At 36.0% G+C, this 21,481-nt stretch overlaps 3 protein-coding genes across 3 annotated transcripts; 1 reads left to right on the plus strand and 2 right to left on the minus strand.

Moving 5' to 3' along the window:
• The first annotated feature begins 4 nt into the window (after positions 1-4).
• On the plus strand, positions 5-5,723 carry LOC107660410 (prolyl 4-hydroxylase subunit alpha-1-like). Its single transcript, XM_016449710.1, has 13 exons — positions 5-86; positions 796-889; positions 1,078-1,346; positions 1,435-1,653; positions 1,759-1,895; positions 2,002-2,178; positions 3,474-3,538; positions 3,703-3,796; positions 4,174-4,224; positions 4,971-5,009; positions 5,110-5,178; positions 5,266-5,362; positions 5,653-5,723. Exons 1-13 carry the CDS (start codon positions 8-10, stop codon positions 5,721-5,723), a joined length of 1,461 nt encoding a protein of 486 aa, XP_016305196.1. The 5' UTR covers positions 5-7.
• A 2,771-nt stretch (positions 5,724-8,494) lies between these two features.
• Positions 8,495-10,302, minus strand: LOC107660420 (Friend leukemia integration 1 transcription factor-like). Its single transcript, XM_016449721.1, has 5 exons — positions 10,245-10,302; positions 9,392-9,623; positions 9,110-9,224; positions 8,981-9,050; positions 8,495-8,814 (listed from the first exon to the last, which is right to left on the minus strand). Exons 1-5 carry the CDS (start codon positions 10,300-10,302, stop codon positions 8,495-8,497), a joined length of 795 nt encoding a protein of 264 aa, XP_016305207.1.
• Positions 10,303-14,993: 4,691 nt separating this feature from the next.
• On the minus strand, positions 14,994-20,623 carry LOC107659916 (type I phosphatidylinositol 4,5-bisphosphate 4-phosphatase-A). Its single transcript, XM_016449021.1, has 7 exons — positions 20,326-20,623; positions 18,760-18,953; positions 18,100-18,206; positions 17,859-17,964; positions 17,628-17,680; positions 16,594-16,684; positions 14,994-16,024 (listed from the first exon to the last, which is right to left on the minus strand). The coding sequence occupies exons 1-7, from the start codon at positions 20,441-20,443 to the stop codon at positions 15,881-15,883; spliced, it is 813 nt and encodes a 270-aa protein (XP_016304507.1). The 5' UTR covers positions 20,444-20,623; the 3' UTR covers positions 14,994-15,880.
• Between the last annotated feature and the right edge of the window lie 858 nt (positions 20,624-21,481).

Consider the following 21,481-nt stretch of genomic DNA (forward strand, 5'->3'; position numbering starts at 1 on the left):
TCTGATAATGGCCATAAAGGAACTGACATTTGTGGTGTGTTTTTGGACCGTCTGTACTGCTGGGCATGAATTCTTCTCATCAACAGGTTATTATTCAATTTGATATTAGTTTTTTAAATTGTTATAGTGTTACATCCATATATATCTAACTAATGTTTTTACACTGTTGCCATCCCAGGTGAAAAATAAATATATTTAAATTGTGCTTTTTCAGACATACTTAATATATTTAAATTATACTATACTAAGTGCATATTAAATGTATTATTTTGAAACAACTTTAAGTATATTAAGTGTATTTCAAGATATGCTTAAGTTTGATTTTAATCTATTTGTAATATATATATGTATATTGTCAATCAGCAGAAGTTAAAAGCAGACTGTAAGTGTATTTATTTCTTGTTTCAGTGTTTAGCGCAGTTGTCGTTGCTAGGAAATGCTTGTTTTGTTTACTGTGTGGAGACGTGCTGAAATCGAAATAAGCATGTTGGGAATATAAATGTATTATAAACATACTACTTTAATTTCAAGTATATTTTTAATACATTTAATACTACGTCTTTTTCACCTGGGATGACAAGTTGACTGTATGTATACATTTGTGAGACTTTTGAGTAAACAAGTAGCATAGCACAGTTTTTGTTGCGAAATTTTTAATCCGACTATATTAACTCTCTCTTTGTTTTCTTTTTTAATAACCCTTTTTCATCATACCTTTTTCATCAAAATTAATGATGTAAATGTATTAATACATAATAAATGCTCCATGACAGTTAAGTGTAGATTGTTTTATAGATCAAATTGCACAGCTTTTTGAGAAGAAGAACAACCTTCTGATGAGCTTCAGTCAGTGCATTGCTGCTGAAGAAAATTATGTGGAGATGAAGAGGTGAAAACATTTTCATTATTACCTATACCATTAATCTCCCAGATTAATGGGTATTTATTATTATTAAAAAGTATTCCATTTTACAACAGTAGATGTTTACAATCTTTTATGTGTTTTCAGAACAAAGATTATGCTATTATTTTTTTTTTAACAATACAACTTTCGATGAACCCCTGTCTTCAATCCAGTGCTCTTCAGAATCTTCTGCTTTTATACTCTGACTCTGAGGACCCTGAAGAAATCATGAGAGACCCTGTGGCAGCTTACAAACTCCTCAGACAACTGAGAAATGATTTGATACATATTGTAGAACACATCCATCCGAGTCGTCAGTGTAAAGAGTATCATGATGAGTTGAAGACAAAGATCCCACAGTGGGAGGATTTGAATGGTGCAGCTTCAGGACTGATCAGACTGCAAGAGATCTACAGACTCTACCCAGAAGACATCACAAGTGGTGAGATATCTGCAGATGCAGTTTCACAGAGAGATTTTCACTTTTTATTTCTTTCAAAAATCAGCTTCAATCTGTTTTGATTTCACAGAAACGTCTCTAAATGCGGATGAAGCTTACCATGTGGGGTTGGTTGCTTATAACGAGGACAAATTTCAGCATGCTTTTCTCTGGTTTCTGCATAGTTTGAATAGATTAACAGCATACTCAAGCACTATGGAGGAAGAACTGCTTCACTACCTTAGTTTCTCAGCCTATTATTTTGGCAGTCTACCTCAAACCTTCTTCTACCAGCATCCTCTAAATCTGGGTGAGCTCATGGTGTCCTGAAGTTTAATACTAACATTGTTATATTTGTGGTTGCCAGACAGTTTTATCAAATTGTTGTGATTCAAGACAAACGTTTTTGCCTCAGATCCAACTAATGATAAAGTCAGACTTCAGCTGAATAGACTCCATCACTTCCTGAGAACTTCAAATCCTGACATATTCACATTGAATGCAGAGTCAAGTAAATATGAGGCACTGTGCAGAGGAGAGGTTGATGAGAGGGCAAGTGCAAAGTCTCAAATTTAAATCAGTATTTGACATGAAATTACAAACAGTCAATGCAAATCTTTGTGTGTTGATTGGATGTTATTATATTTGATAAAATCAGACCTCCAAGAGGCAGAGGGCGCTGTCCTGTAGGTACAGCACAGGTGGAGGAAACCCCAGACTAATTTACGCACCAGTGAAAGAGGAAGTGGAGTGGGACGAGCCTGGCATCATCAGATATCACGACATTATTTCAGATCGAGAGATAGAGATCCTGAAGAATATCTCCAGACCTCTAGTGAATATCTAACACACATACATAAAGTAACACTAACATATTTAATTGTTGTTGTTATTATTGTCAGAATATTCAAAATGTTTTTTTTTTATTGTTGATGATGTTTTTAATGTACTATTCAATGGGCAAAAGTATGTGGACATCTTTAATTTCAGTGAAGACAAGTCTTGATGCTGACTTACGTGATACATGACATACTTACATTCACACTTTTGATATGATGCCCCCTCCTAAAATATAGAGGAAGTTATTTATTTTCATGTATAAATATATTTACATTCACATTTACATTTAGTAATTTAGCAGACGCTTTTATCCAAAGCGACTTACAAATGAGGACAATGGAAGCAATCAATATCAACAAAAGAGCAATGATATACAAGTGCTATATAACAAGTCTCAGTTAGCTTAATGCAGTACACGTAGCAAGGTTTTTTTTAAATTATATAACAAATAAAAAGAAAACAGATAGAATAGAATTTTAGCCGATTCTTGAAGGTGGCTAAGGACTCAGCTGCTCGGATTGAGTTGGGCAGGTCATTCCACCAGGAGGGAACATTTTATTTAAAAGTCCGTGAAAGTGATTTTGTGCCTCTTTGAGATGGTACAATAATGCGTCGTTCATTTGCAGAACGCAAGCCTCTAGAGGGCACATAACTCTGAAGTAATGAATTTAGGTAATGGGGTGATTATATATGTTTATATGTATATATTTTCACAAATATGTGTAAAATATCAGGAAAAAATACTTAATTTAGTATTTATTCTCCGGTTTTGGTAAAACACTCAAATACCACTGAGGAAGAGTTGTTACATTCTCCTCAGCCTATCATTTTGGCAGCCTATGTGTGGCAATCTAATTAATGTCAATTTCTTTAAATGTAAACTTAAAATTTACTAATTTAAATGTCTATTGTAGAGAATTGTATGCTCCCCACACATGGAATGGCCCTTTTTCGGTCCATTTGAGGTTCATAGAAATGTTTCAGTGCTTTTTGTATGGCAGAGCTTGATTGGCCTACACAAAGCCCAGACTTGAACCCCACGGAACACCTTTAGAGATAAATTGGAGCCCTAACTGCCTGCCCAAAGTCATCCAAAATCAGTGCCTGTCTCACTGATGCTCTTGTGTCTGAATGGGAGCTAATCTAGAGGAAGACCTTTCCACAAGAGTGGAAGCTGTGGCTAATGCTAATGATTTTTAAATTAAATGTGGCATCTGGGTGTTCACATACTTTTAGCAATTTACACTACATAATTTTGTATTTGACTGTTTATTCCTATTTGTGACCTAGCTTTCTAGATCTGAGGTTTTCCAAGATGGACGAGGTGCAGTCTCACAAGGCCGTGTTTCTCAAAGGTTTAATAAATATTTTATAAGATCTCCTCATTAAAGGGATAGTTCTCCCAAAATTAAAATTGTCATAACCTGACAAGATATTAAGTAAATTATTTTTCTTTGAGTACCAAAAAATGTTGGTCACACACTTATTATGCAAAGAAAAATCATCACTGCATTTTCAGTGTTTCTCTAGAACATTCCCCTGTGGATACTCGTGTCAGTCAGAGGATTGCAGACGCTACTGGACTCTCCATGGAAACAGCTGAACCACTGCATGTAAGTCATGTTACGAGAACGAAATATGATCATGCACAGGCAGCGTATGTTTTCTTTACTGCCAGCTGTGTCTTGAAGATTACTTGGTCATACTTTGCACATTACCTAATAAATAAACAAGCAAATAAAGAAAGAAAGCAGCCTCAAACTGTGCAGGTAACATCCGTTTGCTATGCTTTCTACTTGTCTGTTGCCAAGGAGTGGCATACAATAAGCTTGGGAGGGTTGATATCATTTTTTTATTTAATTAATTTATATTCACCTAAATTATTACACTTGAGTTCTTATTAAACATGTATTTTGTAAAATATTAGAGTGTTAACAGTTCAATTTCACCTGGAAATTTCCAATTCAATAGTGATGCAATAATTTTCCAGGTTCAGAATTATGGAATTGGTGGCAGATATGAACCACATTATGATGCATTGGTAAGTTCACTTTACTGCAATACAGGCATGACATTAATTTGTTGACCAACACAGAATTCATCATGGGTTTTTATTCATTTATTTATTTGAATGGTTGGATTTATGAGTAATTATTGAATAAATAACGTAATTATTAAATCTACTTCTAAATTTAAAGGTCACCTAGACACTGGGGGATAGAGCAGGCTTTTTTTCAGGCAATTTTTTTTAGTTCATCTTTTATTGCTGTTATGGGCTTGTATCAATGTTTGAAAATAACTCCTACAATAATGCCAACTTACTGTGTGTGCAAAACAAGGATGTGAGTAACATGTCTCACTGGAAACACATATAAGCCATATTATTGGACAACCACTGTAGCTCTTATGCTACAACTGGTTAGCAACATGCATTTTTAAATCACACATTTTTTCTTTCACAATTCACATTTGAGGTTTAACTGTTTATAATTTATGAGTTACAATTAACAAAATGTGAAAGTATCTTCCAGCATACTCAGAATACTTTTATTTCATTTTATTCATTTATTTCATTCAATACATACTAAGAGGTACATTAAGAGGACTCAGAGGTCTTCAATACATACTCAGAGGTATCAGGTATCTTTGGGGGGGACCAATGGCTCACAAATTCAATTGCAGACTTTAAGAGTACAAATTTAACATCTGTGTTCTCTGTTATTGAGATTGGATTACATGTTGACCAATCATAACTGCAAACTAACGTAAGAATGTTTGACCTCACAGAACATATGGAATGACAGGATTGCAACATTCCTATTTTATGTAAGCCTCTATTTGCCTCAGTGGTCTTTCACACCATTTCTATAGCTATAAATATTACCTGTGTGAAACAATCCTTATAAATGATGTGCTCTTCCTGTAGATGAGTAATGTGGATATAGGGGGCGCCACTGTGTTCACTGAAGTTGGAGTTGCAGTGCAGCCAAAAAAGGTAAACCTTTAATTCATTCATATTATATACAGTATACAAGGAGCATTTAAGAACAATCATTTTAGTATCCTCTCTCTACTCTTGCAGGGTTCAGCTGTGTTTTGGTACAACCTCCACAGGAATGGACAATGGGATTTGGATACAAAACATGCTGGATGCCCTGTTTTACGGGGTAACAAATGGGGTAGGTTTTTAAATACATTTAGAAGATAAATCTAAAATCTTACTTTGGAATTAATTAGACTTTAACTGTCTATCCTCAGTTCTCTCTCTCTCTCTCTCTTTGTAAGACATACAGTAAGACATTATTCTGTATGTAACTTTATCAAAATACAAATTATTTTAATTGTTTTTACAAATTATTTTTTATTTAAGAAGAAAAACAATTTAGACAAAGATAATTTGAAAAAGAAAGCGATATGGATGATTGAAAGTTGAATGTTAATGGGGAAATTCTTTTTGCTGTTTTTTCAGTGGCTAATAAATGGATCTGTGAGTTTGGACAAGAGTTCAGGAGGCCCTGTCCTTTGTCAGAATGGGAGTAAAAGACTACAGGGCCTGAAATCATACAGAAATCATATGATATTTGTATCTTGGTATTCCTGGTATTTGGTGTCTTTGGTGTCCCCAGTAAAGATCATGATCTTACTACTTTAAAATGCTGAACAGTATAAATTTTAAAGCTGTCTTAGTCATAAAAAACATTTGAAATTTAAGATGATTGAAGTTGATAACAAATCTAAACGCTTTATAGCATTTTAAACCACCAAATACCACCTGTTTTCCTATGTCCCCATGCTTGTGTATCCCATTTTCATGATAAATAACACTAAAGAGTTTTTTTTTTTTTGCATTGTTGGGTATGTAATCAAATTTTTGTTAGATAGATTTTTTTTTTCAATTAATAAATATATTTTAAAGATTATAATAAGGCTTTTTAGTGTGAACCTCAAGTTATTGTCCACCCAGTTATTTGGACTACTGTCCTTTTAAATGAAAGCTGGCAAAATGAAATGTTAATTGAATCATAAATCTAAATCACTTCCTTGAAGGGAAAACACCCCGGTAACGTGAGTCATATTAGTCATATTAACTGTCTATTTTTATTTTTTTCTTTCTGATATGGTGAACTTAAATATGTACACTCTGTTATGGGAAATATATAATTTTTTATTTGAGAAACCTTCAATGTTTGGCTTAGTTTTTGTGACATGGTGCAATGACTAACTTTAGGTCATAACATTTACTTTGTTAATGCCCACCCTGGGCATTAACGTGGCCTAAGTAAGAGGGGAAGTCGTGGCCTAATGGTTAGAGAGTCGGACTCGTAACCCAAAGGTTGCGGGTTCGAGTCTCGTACCGGCAGGGATTGTAGGTGGGGGGAGTGAATGTACAGCACTCTCTCCCACCTTCAATACCACGACTGAGGTGCCCTTGAGCAAGGCACTGAACCCCCAGCTGCTCCCCGGGCGCCGCAGCAAAAAATGGCTGCCCACTGCTCCGGGTGTGTGTTCACGGTGTGTGTGTTCACTGCTGTGTGTGTGCACTTTGGATGGGTTAAATGCAGAGCACTAATTCCTAGTATGGGTCACCATACTTGGCCTCACGTCACTTTCACTGCTATAATTCCTCAATAAATTGCGAAAAAAAAATTATAAATAGCTTTTGATGTATAATCTGAAGTCTTATGAGCGGACAGTGAGAGTATACACAGTAGTAAAAGTAACTTATGTTTAAGCTGAAGGAACTTAAATTTCTTAAAGAATGTTTTATATATTATTTCATATTAAAACCCAGTTCAGACTATTGTAATTTTGTCCACCCTGTTAAGTATTTTTTAACAATGATTTCATAATGTCAGCAAATAAAATAACCCATAATAATTCAGTTAATGATAATTTATTTGTCTTAGTAAAAAGTAAAAAGATGGCAGCTGAGTTTGCTGTATTGACCTTCTTCTTCTGACACAGTTGAGCCAATATCTCTGGATCTCTGATCACAAATTCAACTCCATATCCACTATCGTCACAGCCCAATAGCTCTAACATACATTGCAGGAAGGTACTGCACCTTTGTGTCTGCCATAGCTTTAAGGTTAGTTTTGCAATGCTTTACAATGAATATTTAGAGTCTGTCTTGCAAAATAAATTAGTTCTGTAATGCAAAATGAATAAATTAACTTTAGACTTCCCTGAAGAATTGGGTGGCTATTCTGTCTGTTTAGGCATTGATGTCAAATTAGTTGTAGGCCTCTCATTTTAATTTTAAAGATTTTATCTATGATTTGAAATAGTGGACTGCAAATACCTGACATTTCAGTTTCAGTCATAAGTGTTGAGCGATGTTGTATATTTACAATCATTTTCCAGGTTCAGCATTATTATAGACTATTATAGACTTTTATTTAAGTGTTTTTTTTGTTGTTTTTTTTAAATTTTATTTCAAAGTTCTTTCCTGATGGTACTTTCAGTACTTTCTATAAAATATTTCCAAAGTATCAACACACACTATAAAAGTGACCTAAAATGTAAAAACTAAATTAAAGGTTGTCACTACATCATTTACTATATGGATCAAGCTGATTGGCCTCATGATTCTGCAACCAATGAGCTTGCTTTATCAGCATTTAAATAGTCAAACTGCAAAATGTTTAATCATCCAGTAAGTGCCAAACTTATTTGATGCAACAAAATGTTAAATGCAAAAAGAAAAACATTGTTAACAATGTGTTATCATCACATATATTTTTGCAGATAAATTACTGTAAAATCTATTTATACACGTTCTCACATGTTCTCTTGTTAACAGTATCAAATATATAAAGTGTTTTGTTCTCAACCTGCCAATATGGTTTATTAATTTACAACAAAAAAATGATGATAATTATAATAAAACCAGTAATACTAAAACTTCTAGTGCATGGTCTCAGGAAATATTTTTCTGTCTTCTTGGTTGTCATGGCTTTTGTCTTGCGCTCCACTCCTCTCTTGTAATCCCAAGACCCTGTTGAGAGGCCACTCTGTGCTGCTTTTGACTGGCCAGTTTAAAGTTCGGGTGAACTGAAGGGTGGAGTTGACTGGTGACAGGCAGGAGAGGTCTGATAGGTTAGTCCCTGAGGGAGGCGGGCCATAAAAAAGGGGAAGCTGCCTTCGGATTGGATGTGTCTGGGGAAAGGGGAGGGGTTTGGTTCTCACATGTTCTCTTGTTAACAGTGTCAAATATATAAAGTGCTTTGTTCTCAACCTGCCAATATGGTTTATTAATTTACAACAAAAAATTTATGATAATTATAATAAAACCAGTAATACTAAAACTTCTAGTGCATGGTCTCAGGAAATATTTTTCTGTCTTCTTGGTTGTCATGGCTTTTGTCTTGCGCTCCACTCCTCTCTTGTAATCCCAAGACCCTGTTGAGAGGCCACTCTGTGCTGCTTTTGACTGGCCAGTTTAAAGTTCGGGTGAACTGAAGGGTGGAGTTGACTGGTGACAGGCAGGAGAGGTCTGATAGGTTAGTCCCTGAGGGAGGCGGGCCATAAAAAAGGGGAAGCTGCCTTCGGATTGGATGTGTCTGGGGAAAGGGGAGGGGTTTGGGGTAGGTATAGGGCAGCAGAAAGGGATGAGAAATTGATTGCACAGCTGTCCACACACACACACACACACACACAAACAAACACAAGCATAGAGAAAAATAATGGCAATGTTAAAAACTGAATCAAATTTTCAGTGCTATTTGCCTAAATCAGTGATGACATTTCAAATAAGCAATATTTCATTGTTCAAAGGTCAGCAGTGACACTCTTACCCCTGTCAATAGAAGGGTTGTAGAAGGAAAGCTGAGAAGGAAAAACAGAAAAAGGGACAGATGTTGGATTCTGAAAAAGAATAAGATAAAAAAATTGCAATTGTGCAATAAGACATTTAAAACACGCACCTGTGGGCAGGTTGGAAGACTTGGGTAATTCACTAAGATTAGTTTACTGAAGTTAAACTTGTAGGTGAAACGTTTCCCTTTGGTCTTGTGCAAAATTTGCTTATTATAATAATACCTGAGAGAGAAAAAACAGATGTCAAACTAGGTATTAGTCAACTGATAAAATATCATAAAATGTCATAGAAGTGTAACAGTTATGTAAACTTACAATACTATAATACATTATTCTTTAAATAATATATCAATATTATTATAGCTTAATTTTTGTATGTATGAAGGTACCTTAAAGCTCTGCTGAGTTTGTCGTAATTCATGTGCGGTTTGCCCTTCCTCTCCCCCCACAGTTTAGCCAATCTCTCTGGGTCTCTGATCACAAACTCTCCCCATTCGCTGCCCCACGTGATCGCTCCGCCTTCGCCACGCCCCAACAGATCCAACAGGAAGTGCCATAACTGCACCTGCCGCGAGCCTGGAGACCACGCTGGTTTATACGCCCAATCAGGGAACAGCACTGCTGAGGTGAAACAAGAATGCAAGCTTAATTAGCGCTGCTTAAAAGGAAGAAGTCAGTCAAAATGTTTGACGGGAATGACACACCAAAGCTTCCAATCCAAAATGTTTCGAACTGTAACCTATATTTTCCCGCACATCGTGTGCAAGGATGTTTCTGGACATTCAGTAGCCTAGCCTGTTATTTTCTTGCACTCAGCCAACCAACCAAAATAAACAATTCAGAATCATATCCTATAATACGCCTACTGTTCACCAAAAACGTTAATGTGATCTCCTTTAGTTTTAAAGTAGGCTGTAATTTGGCAAATATCCTTTCATAAGACGGTTGGTGAATTTTTTATTTATTTTTTGTCATGATAACGGATTAATTCTGTAGTTAAATTTAATCAAATATTTTCGTTCTCCAAACCAGACTTGTTTCTTATTATATGCATATACTTTTTGCTTTGGTGCATTTCTCAGCATGCGTTTCTAGGTCAAATGATAGAGCAAGTGATATGTATGCAATATAGTTAAGAAACAATGCAGTTATGCAATTTAATATATGGAATTAGTAATGTTTAACAATCAAAACCGGCTGTGCACTGCTCAAAAACACACACACACACACACATTCACTTACTTCTGCTCCAGTAAGTCGAGGGAAAAGGACCCAGAGAGGAATTACAATTACACTCCATCTGTAAGATATTAATATCTTCATCATCTTCTTCATCATCTGAACTCAGAGAATAAACAATGATGCTTCTTTATTCCCTGAGTTCAGTTAAATCATTGCGTAAAAATAAGAAGCAATTCGATTGTTTGGAATCTCATTACTTCCAGCAGAGTTTCAGTTTTTGTCACTGCAGGACTGTTTTCGCGGGTTTGGCTAAATATTGCAAAAAAAAAAATTAGATTATTGACCTATGAGATGCTTTTCAGTGTCATTCGATCTGTTGTTTTGTTACATATTTTGTATGCGGCCGATAATGTCAGACTTTCAAAGATTTCAGAATGTAAAAATAAATAAATAATTTTGAGAATGAGCTATTGTAGGCTACGTGTCCATCAAATGCGTCAAAACTTTTAGCCTATACTTCTATGACCGTTTGTTCCGTTTTTAAATAAATATTAAAATCAAATTATTTAAAAATTTTTATTTAGACATTGTAAATTATTTCTTTAAAACATTATACTACTATACTTTAAAACAAAAATATGATATGAAATCACTAAATAAGCACTAATATAAAAAAAAATTAAAAAGAGGAAAATCTGTTAAAAATTCTAAATTTAAATTTGGTTAAATCAAGGTATCTATAGGCCTAATTAATGACTGCTACCAACAAAAACTGCACTAAAACTCAAACAGTATAATGGGAACTACAGACCTAATTAATCATTTGTAAGATCATATGTAAGATCCTGTTAAAGAGAGCTGTTACCTGTTCACTGGAGATGCGCTTTTCTTGAGGAATGATCAGAAGAAAGACACCTGTAACCTCCCACTCTCTATTTATCTTTACCTCTATCCCTTTCTCGCATTTACTGTATTACTGAGATCCTCCCTGATCTCTCCTTCGCTCTACCTCTCTCTCCCAATCCAAACTGACATAGGTGATATCCAAGCTTTCCTTTTTGAGGAGGATGTTTTGTATTGGATGTGATTTTGCCTGGTTTAACACACAAGGAGAGAGAGAGAGAGAGAGAGAGCGATCTTAGCTAACATTTAGCTAGGTAAAATTAGCTAACTATATAAATTACTTGATGTAATACAGTAGCCTACATTATAACCAATATAAAAATGTATGTAAAACAATAAAATATAGAATTACTTGTTTTATTGTTACATTTAACTTGCCCCCCCCCAAAAAATAAGATGAAAATATAATGTAATATAATATTATAATATATAACATTTAAGCTTTATAAGACCCTAAATGTTTATTATATATTTGTCTCACATCAAAACAAAATCACATTTTAATACAATTTAATACACATTAACACATAATTATTTTATATAAATACCTTAACAATAAAACAGCATGCAAATTGTTCTCAGTTTCTCTAAAAATCTGGTAAAACTTGGAACTCAAACTAAAGCAGCATTTTCACTAAAGGTGAAATGAATTAAGAGATGAAAGATGATTTCATATCTTTCTGTCTGTCTGTCTACACACACACACACACACACACACACACACACACACACACGTATGTATATGGTAATAAAGAAAAAAAGGCGCATGAAAGAATCAACTCCTGCAGATGGCATGACATATATTTGTCACGGCCCTGGACTGTTTGCTGTGCTCTGTGACCCAGTTCCTTCCCCATGTGTTCCGCTTCCCAGTTAATTAGTCATTCAGTACACCTGTGTTTGTTAATTATCCCTTGCATTTAAGTTCGAGTCTGTGCTGTCTGTCCTTGTCCGAGATTATACGTCAACCCTGCACTGCAGTGTGACAGGTCACACCGGAGGCTTTTAATTCCAGTGTACACACAAATTCTGGTCCAGACAGACATCAATAATTCATGCTGTTAATTGAGTTGAATGTTATGCTTTTAGCTGTAGAGGACTGTAGGTCATGAGACCTCTGACATTATGGGTACAGTATAGTTATATACAAAATCACATAAAAAAAACCTTTTTAAAAAAACATTTACAACTTCTTTGCATTGTCCATCACTCTAATTTAGCATTTTGAATTTAACTCATGTAAGTTTTCTGACATCTGAACTGTGTGTGTGTGTGTGTGTGTGGGAGGATTAGATGGTCTAAATTAATTGTTTGTTTTAAAGTGGACAGTGCAAAAGCTACTTATACTCCTTCCTCATCAGTTCATCTTATCTTTTCATTCTCATCTCCTCTCTCTTCTCATCCTTTCTTGCCAGATCTCCCTCTATCCTTCTTACAGCTGCTTATTGCTGTTCACGCTGAGAGCCGAGAGGAGATTTGCAGATCTGATAGTGTGAGTGTATGCACTTAACAGGCGTGACATAGACTCCGTGTGTGTGTGTGTGTGTGTGCATAAGGTCACAGGGCTCATCTTTAAGGATGAATCCTGTTATACGTTAGGAGGATAAAAGCCTCTTGTGTGTTTGTGCAAGCTCAGTAATCTCAGATCGGGTTGATTCCATTGGGAACTCACTCTCTCCCCTGAGACACAACAGAGAAAAAGAGAGTTTCTTATCACTGAACGAAATATTTGTTTATAATTCAGCTTTATTTTCATTTACATATTTTAAGAGTAAATGCTTTTATTAAAATTAATGTATATTTTCTTAGTGATTAAGTTTATTGGACTGTTTTAACGACTTTTGATATTACTTCATTTAATGCATTATTCATATATTATATACATTTAATGCATATATTTTAAATCACTGCAGACTGCAAATGCCTTGGCTTATTGTTTAAAAGCATATTAGATTAGAATAGAATTTAAACAAATTAATCTGCCTTGGCACCGTTTCTTATCCTTGCACTTTTAATGTATTATTGGAATAAAGTATCATTTTCATTTTTATCCTTTCATCTTGTTTTATATTACTTATTTTGAAATGCAATGGCAATATAAAGATTTTTTTTTTTAAGTTTTCACAATTACAAAGAAAGCACTAGTAACACATTAAACAGGATATTTTTAGTAGAAAAAAATGAAATAGTATTTTCTTGTAAATCTTCAATGTTTTATTTACAACTTTGCAAAATTTAGTGTAGTTTTAGTAATTTAGTAACAGTATTTTTTTTTTCTTTTACCGTAGTTATAAATTAAAAATTGACGTTACTTTCTTATTTCCCCCCCTTAGTTTTGCATTATATATGTAAAATAATTTTTCTTAGTTATTTCTGCATTATTGATTCACATTCACAATTAATTGTAGAGGTTACCCTTAGTTTTGCATTATATATGTAAAATAATTTTTCTTAGTTATTTCTGCATTATTGATTCACATTCACAATTAATTGTAGAGATGTGTAATTGTCATTTTATTTACATTTTAAATTTAATAAATGTTAATTTATTAATATTACCTGTTTCCTCCATTTACATTAAGATTTTTACTTGTTATTATTTTGCACCATTTTCACTATTCAGTTATGCCAATAAAACAAGAGAAATAAGTCTTCTCTTAATGACAAAAAAAAAACAAAAAACGAATTACTCTTTTTAAATTCATTTTCATGACTTCCTTTTTCAGAGAATATATGTCATCTTCCCGGATAGCTCTGCAGAATACTTTAATTTAATTTGCTGTTTAAATTGTTTCTTAACAATTGGACTATTGGTAATTTTACTTTACCTAAGCCACATACTATTTGTAGTTTTTCTTATGCAATTAAGCACACTAACTTGAACTAAACATACCTAGAATTAGCACAAGAGAGGAGACGTATACAACCTTGTGTGTGCCTATTATGAATCAGGTCTGTTTCACAGAGGTCTCATTCTCAGATCTCTGCTTGCAGACTTTTTTGTGGTCAATCTCTGACTCACCTCCAGAAGACTGAACCTCTCTCTATCTGTGTGTGTCCCCAGAACTCTGCTCTTTCTCTTCCATTACTGCTGACAAATCTCTCTCTCTGCCTGGCTCAGGGGAGTTGTGGTTTCTAAAAGGTTTCTGTATGTTTCCCATGCCTCTATCAGTCTGTGTTGAGGAAAATAATATATCCGCACGAAACAAGAGACAAATGGCCACAGACATTGAGAGGAAGAGTGCCAAAACTACTGCAGCAAGTGAATCACACACAAACCTTCACAAAAATGAGACGCAACACAAGTGTTTTCACTGTTTTATAACTTCATCATCATTTTAATTATGTGTAATCTTAATCTCATATGTAAACAAATTCAGAGGAGACCTCCACCACTGGCCTTCTGCTCTATATAAATAACATCCTGACCTCTTGTTTGGGATTCCAGATGTCCAGACCTGACATTTTCTCTTATGGACAGAATACAGATTCTGATTCTGAATTCCAGATTTGCAGTTAGGACCATATGCATTTAGCATATTTATGAGGAATAGAATGCAAGAACATTGGTAATCAGCAATGAGAACATCTCAATTGTGTTTTCCTATCTTTACAAGCACAAACCCACACAGACTCTGAATTCTGACAGAGAAAAACAATCTTGGAGTCTAGAATCCAAATCTAGCATCTGATTAATCTCATTAGTATCACTTAATCAGGGTTCGAACATAATCAAACTTACAGTACCTGAAAATGACGATTAACTTCACATGAACATGAGAAGAAAGGTAAATGACCCTTTTGATAAAGTCCATGAAACACAGCTGACCTTCCTCACTTTTGTTTCTGCTTTCCGAAGGTACGCGTGGCTGTAATCTCGATATTCATTCCAGTCAAAATATTATCAGTAGTGATTTTTCAGTAGTGATTTTGCAAATGAAATAAAAACATAAAAAAGGAATCACAGCGTGTTAGAGCTACAGTGCAACTGTTCAGTCATTCATGAAATAAACAACAAATATTTACAAGCAACATTCACAATTATAAAAAAATACTGTTCTTAACATTCACAACTAAAGAAAAAGAGGGAGAAAGAGTGTGTTTGAGCGCAATTATACAATTGAAGTGTTTTTGAAAAATCAGTTACACAATGGTTTTGCGCATTTGTTAATCATGTTCTGGTCCAAATGATTTGAATTAGCAGTGTTTGTACAGAGAAACAGGCAATGTGACGGAACATACAGGTGTGTGTGTGGTTTTGGAACACCCTCTAGTGGAGATCAACCTGTACTTCCTCTCTTTGTAAGGCTTCTGAGCTTATTTGGACACTAGAGGCAGCTAATGTTGTGCTGAAGGTTTGAATGCGGTTGAATTGGAATCTTTCTGTAATGTAGTGTAGTTCATTTAAGATGTACATAGAGAGTTATGCGTGTTTGAGAGCATGTGGCTTATTCTTTATATGTGTGTAAATGGTTAAAACTGAGGGAGCATTTGGAATCATAACCTCGCGTTTGCATGTAACCAGGAGTAACAAGTCCGTTTATATTCACGGATGAAAACACATCCAAAGAAAGCTTCTGAATAAAAATAAGTTTAAAACACTAATCTTCTTTGCCATAATAGCTTTTTATCACGTGTTTCTCAAGCCTGGATTTTACTTTGACCCTTCATTACAGCCTTCACGATCAAGCTTTAAGAGTTAACCATGATTCTCTCTAGCTCTTTTCCTGTGGACTTTATTTTTTCCCACCACCCCTAATCTCAGCCCCCCCTCTCTTGCTGTGTCTCTCTCTCTATGTGAGGTTGTGGAGAGGTTGGCTGACCCTCATGCAGCTCCAGTAAAGTGCCCTGGCCAGCGTCAACACCACCAGCAACAACACCGCCGCCCAGGAGGCATAAATACCCCTGTACACACGTGCCTGGGACCACGTCCCTGCCTACAGACAAACACAGACAGATTTTTAGTTCAACTGGTAACACTTTACAACAAAGTTTAAACACCAGGCATCACCAAAAATGTTTAAACGGTTGTTATGATGATCAGCAGTGGACAAATAGGTAATTAGATGGGTGACAATAAACAAAAGTGTATTTAAAGTTGATAATTTGAACTATTGTTAATTCATACATTTGGGACTCTTTGAAATAGTAACGTACACATCTAATAAAAAACAACAGAAATGATTCAGATTAAGTGACGTGACAATTGTGTAGTCAAAGAATAAAATTTAAAAAAAAACATACATGCATACATATATATGGTGAATAAATATACTAAAGTGCACACTCACAATCAAACCAGCAGCTGCAATGCTAAATAGCAAACACAGCAGGTAACACCACAGACTCCGCCTCCTCGGATATCTCTGGCCAATTGAAGATCTGGTGAGGAAAGATAGTGACGTGACAATTGTGTAGTCAAAGAATAAAATAAAAAAAATAAAAAAATAAAAACATACATGCATACATATATATGGTGAATAAATATACTAAAGTGCACACTCACAATCAAACCAGCAGCTGCAATGCTAAATAGCAAACACAGCAGGTAACACCACAGACTCCGCCTCCTCGGATATCTCTGGCCAATTGAAGATCTGGTGAGGAAAGATACCAGGAAAAGACCAATCAGAGTAACAGTAGGGTTAATGCACAATGGAACATGCAAAACTATTTAAAGGTACAGTGTGAAATTTCTCTGCCACTAGCATCAAAACACAACATTACAAAAATAATGACTGTTGTTTTTTGAATAAGTATTTTGTTAAATGCCTAAAATAAGGTCTGTGGCTGAGAATTTTTTTGTCTTTTGTCTTGAAAAGGGCAGTTGATAACAAGTGGCTAAATGCAACTACAGATGTTGTCTGGGACATTAAATGTCTTCACTCTCTTCTACTGACTGGCCTGCTTTCACAACCTCATTGTGTTTAGAATGACGATCTTAAAAACCATTCTATCACCAACTCTCAGAGAAAAAGGGGTTGAAAGAGCTGAATAATAGGATAATATTGGAGGACATTGAAGTCGTGTGACCATGGTGTAGTTCATAGCCTATGTTTTGCTTTTTATTTTGACAACTGTATTTAGGCTTCAAATTCAAGTGTTAATTTGCGAAAATTATGTAAGAATAATATTGGTCACAGAGTTGTTATTATTATTTTTTTTTGCAATAATCCAAAATCCAATGGAAAATCCTACTTGGTTTTTGTTGAGGGAACCAAGGTGATGCTAACTTCTGGGCCGGCCTACAAAAATATGTCATCACTGCAGTGCTCTATTGGTTGGAGAAGCAGTTAGTCCCGCCCCAAACTCATGCCATTGGCTGAGCCTATGTTGCTTTGTCTGCATGCTCAAACAAACAGAGCAATGTTTTGACAAGAGCCATAGATATGAGGGAATCAGTCAACGAACAGCTTAATAGTCTATAAGCAATAAGCTAGGACAGGATGTTAAAATGTTATGGGACATTAACTAATAAAAGAGTTTGATTTATTTGGTACATGCGATATGTGTCGTGAATGTTGGCTGAGAAATACTCACACTTTTCTGCAATGGGGGCAACGAGCCAGCGTCCTGTCAGTAAATTCAGTCCACTGAAATGTTGAGAAAGTGGTTGAGCAGCTAATGCGAGGCAGTAGCATAAATAAAACAAGAATAAATAGCCATCTGATATTCGACTTGGTGCTGAACCTCAGCCGAGTGATTCAGTCAAGATGTCACTGCAGCGGATAATGATACAGTATGATGTTGCTGTATTATGCATGCATGTACCAGGAAAGTGTTGCTGCAGTGTCCGCAGGAAACTCTAGCTCCAGCAGGTTGTGGTTCTGGACTGGCTGGACCCGGATGGACTGGCCCCAAATTTATGATCCTCTTACTAGTCCAGACAAGCAGACAAACACATTTAATTCTTCACATGCACAATCCTGACTGACAAGATGACGTTTATTAGTGTCAAAGACTTCATTCGTTTTAAATTTAACTTTGTCTCCTTCTGTTCTCTCTCTCTTACCAATAAGGCCGAGGGCAGGCGATCCTTTGGGATGTGACCTTGCAGATGAGAAGACAGTTACAAGGACACCGCACATATTTCTTCCCTGCAGGGGCATTCTTTATGGGCTGGAGAGAATGAAGGTTAATGAAAAAAAAACAGAAAGGAGGAGAGAGACAGAAAAGAGACAGAGTTCATTCTGGTTACCCAAAAATGATAGTGTGTGTGGTTACTACATGAAGTTATTTTAATCAAATTAATTCTACTGTATGTAATGCTGAATCATTCAATGTATATACACTACTGTTCAAAATTAAATACAGTCTTGGTGAGCATAAGAGACTGACCCCAAACTTTTGAATGGTAATGTATAAATATTTGCTGACAAAAGCCCATAAACCGTCAACCCTATTACATTTAACTGAATCAATTACTCAATTTGTGCATATTCTTGGCATTGATAAAACTGTATTGTTTACAGTCATGACCAATAACAGTATTTTGAATTGAATCAGCTGTAGCTGATAGCTGTATACAGCTGTAGCATGCAAACAGTCAAACAAGCAACAAGTCAAAACTTAAGAATTTTACAATTGTTCAAAAGTTGACAAGTTAACTAATTCATCCGTCCTGAGTTTTTAAATCATGCATAAGGTGTACATGTGCTCTGTCCTAACTCACTGTAGCTTCATTGCAGACTCCACACTTGACCACATGTTGGTGAATTTTGCCCTCGACGCTGATGAGTGACTGGCACACCCTACAGCTGATGACTGGGGCACTGCCACTCTCTGGAGACGTCAGGGGGGAATATGGTGGAGGGTTCTCGCTCATCAACACAGGGGGTTGAGTCAAGCTCGGGAAAGGAGGAAAACCTAAAAAGGAAGAGATTGCCATCGCAGATTATCATAAACAATCATGCAACTTTTACTGCACCAAAAGTCAGGATAAAATTAAAATTCATCCTATCTATTATCAAAATGCATGTTAGAGATCTTATTGTGAACGATTTATCCATGTATGCGTAATTGTTTACAATCACAACTTCAATTCTGTAAATGTTTCATTTATACAGTACATCCATAATTTCTGCATAACAGCATTAGTATTATCAGTTTGGCAAAGATACTGGAAATATTGGCTCATAAAATGGCGTAAAACATGAAAGTTTCATTTACTTCTGAAAGTTTAAACTGAACACTGAAACTTGCACTTTGGGAAGGTGAAACTGTTCTCTGTCACCCAGGCCATTAGGATTAACAAGAAAATCAGATTTGGTCTCGAGATCTGCTGAAAGGAGCTTTATAAGGAGACTGCTGGAATGTGCCTAGTAGATCATGTACGCATTTGCCTATAAGTGTGGGGGCCACATTTAAAAAAAAATGTGCTCACAAATACAGTGGAACATGTTCAAACTGATTTGTGAGGATATTTTAAGTAGTTTTTACTCTTTGAAAGCTCCCAAAATCAAGTCATAAACCCAATGTCAGTGTGATAAAACTTAAACATCGTTATGATAAAATTTCACCAGCATCACCACATCAGTTAAAAATCGCCACCCCAACATCACCAGAACGCCCTTTAGTAACTTTATATTGGCTCCGCCCGCTCTGCGCAATGATTGGTTGTGGTCTCCTCAGGCAATAATTTCAGGCTTTCTGAATGGTCCGAAGATGTGCTAATCACCTGTGTTTGGGAGTAGCTGGAGTTGGCGGATACGGCAGATTACTGTAAATGTGTAATTACTCACCGGTAAATGTGGTTAAATGGGGACACTGGAACCCCTTGTACAGTCGTCTTCAGTCATATGACTAGTTTAGGAAAATACTGCCCCGTTATTATTTGTCAAGGGAAGGCCGATAACAGAACAGTAAACAGACCTGAACAACCCAACAGTGATGCTCATTCACTCATTAGCTGCGTAACAGCCTCTCTGATGGATGACAAAAGTATGCGAGGATCAATTCAACATTATTTTGTTTGTCAAAATAATATCCGGACGCATCGTACGCAACTGCATTATATGCGGAGCAGCATATATTTGCCTCTCCACTGCGATCCGCCAGAAAACCATCCGCTCAGGTCCTGCCTCCATCATCGCCAGCAGCATGCAAAATAAAGCGAATAACCGCACAGAAACTGTACCGAACCTAGATCGTAGTAAATGCACTGGTGTGCGTGAGTGTGTGTGTGTGTGCGCGGCCCGTGACAGCGCAGAAAAGCGCCGCGCTCGCTAACGTTACTCACTCTGCGGTTTGTTGGGAGCACCGTGTGGAGCCGCCCCGGGAGACACCCCGCCGTTACCACTGCCCAAAGCTCCATCGCCGAGATCCGAGAGCAACGGGGACCGCTCGCCGTCCGCCATACCGAGAGCGAGGCGTAGGAGGGGAGCGGCGAGAGCTTGTATTGTTGTGCTACCGGAGAGAGTGTGTGGAACCCGCCTGCGTCAAGCGTACGTCCGCTGCTGTGGCAACGCGTGTGCGCATCCGTGCGCTCGGGGGATGTATTGCATGATGCCCATGAGCTATAACGCACGACACGCTGTTTATTCTGTCACTTACAGCCATTTCTAAGATCACTGTATACACAAGAGGTGTGTCTTCTCACAAATGTGTGCAGGCATAAATGAAGCACATTCTTCTACAGTGTACTTTAAAAATGCCTACAGTAAACACCGGTAATAAAGCATTTATCTGTTCTTTTAGGCTGCTCATTAGAAGAATGTGATCAAATAAAACCTTGCAGTCGTGAATATAAAGACTTTCGTCTTTGCCTATGATTAGTGAGGTAGTGTAATCAGGGACTGCTTTGAGGATTTAACACTGTAAAGAATGACATTAAATAATAGATTTTTTTAAACAAAAAAAATTATCCTGAAATGGAACCGTTTGTGGAACCTTTAGACAAAATATTAAAAAAAGAAATAAATGTAAAAAAAAGTTTGCTTTTTTTTTTTGTATCATAGTTGATATCAGGCTTCAGTGGCTCCCATGATATAATTTTGTTCAGACAAATATGTAATTCGATGCAGTTGCTGTTATTTGTATGGCCAAAATATAAGTTCTTCTAAGTAATTCTGATAAGCATGTAATGTAAATCAGTGAGATCTTTATAACTGTATAGTGAACAACTTGCATAAAATGCATATAAATACCAGTTGTTATTCTATATCTCCGGATAATATGTCTTAAGATTCTAGATACCCTGGACCACAAAAGCAGTCATGAGTCAATAGCCAACAATACATTGTATGGGTCAAAATGATTGATTTTTTTTTAATGCCAAAAATCATTTGGATATTAAGTAAAGATCATGTTCTGTGAAGATATTTTGTAAATTTCCTACCGTAAATATATCAAAACTTAATTTTTTATTAGTAATATGCGTTGCTAAGGACTTACTT

The sequence above is a fragment of the Sinocyclocheilus anshuiensis genome, unplaced genomic scaffold (genome assembly GCF_001515605.1).
Source record: "Sinocyclocheilus anshuiensis isolate Anshui unplaced genomic scaffold, SAMN03320099.WGS_v1.1 scaffold850, whole genome shotgun sequence".
NCBI classification, from domain to species: Eukaryota; Metazoa; Chordata; class Actinopteri; order Cypriniformes; family Cyprinidae; genus Sinocyclocheilus; species Sinocyclocheilus anshuiensis.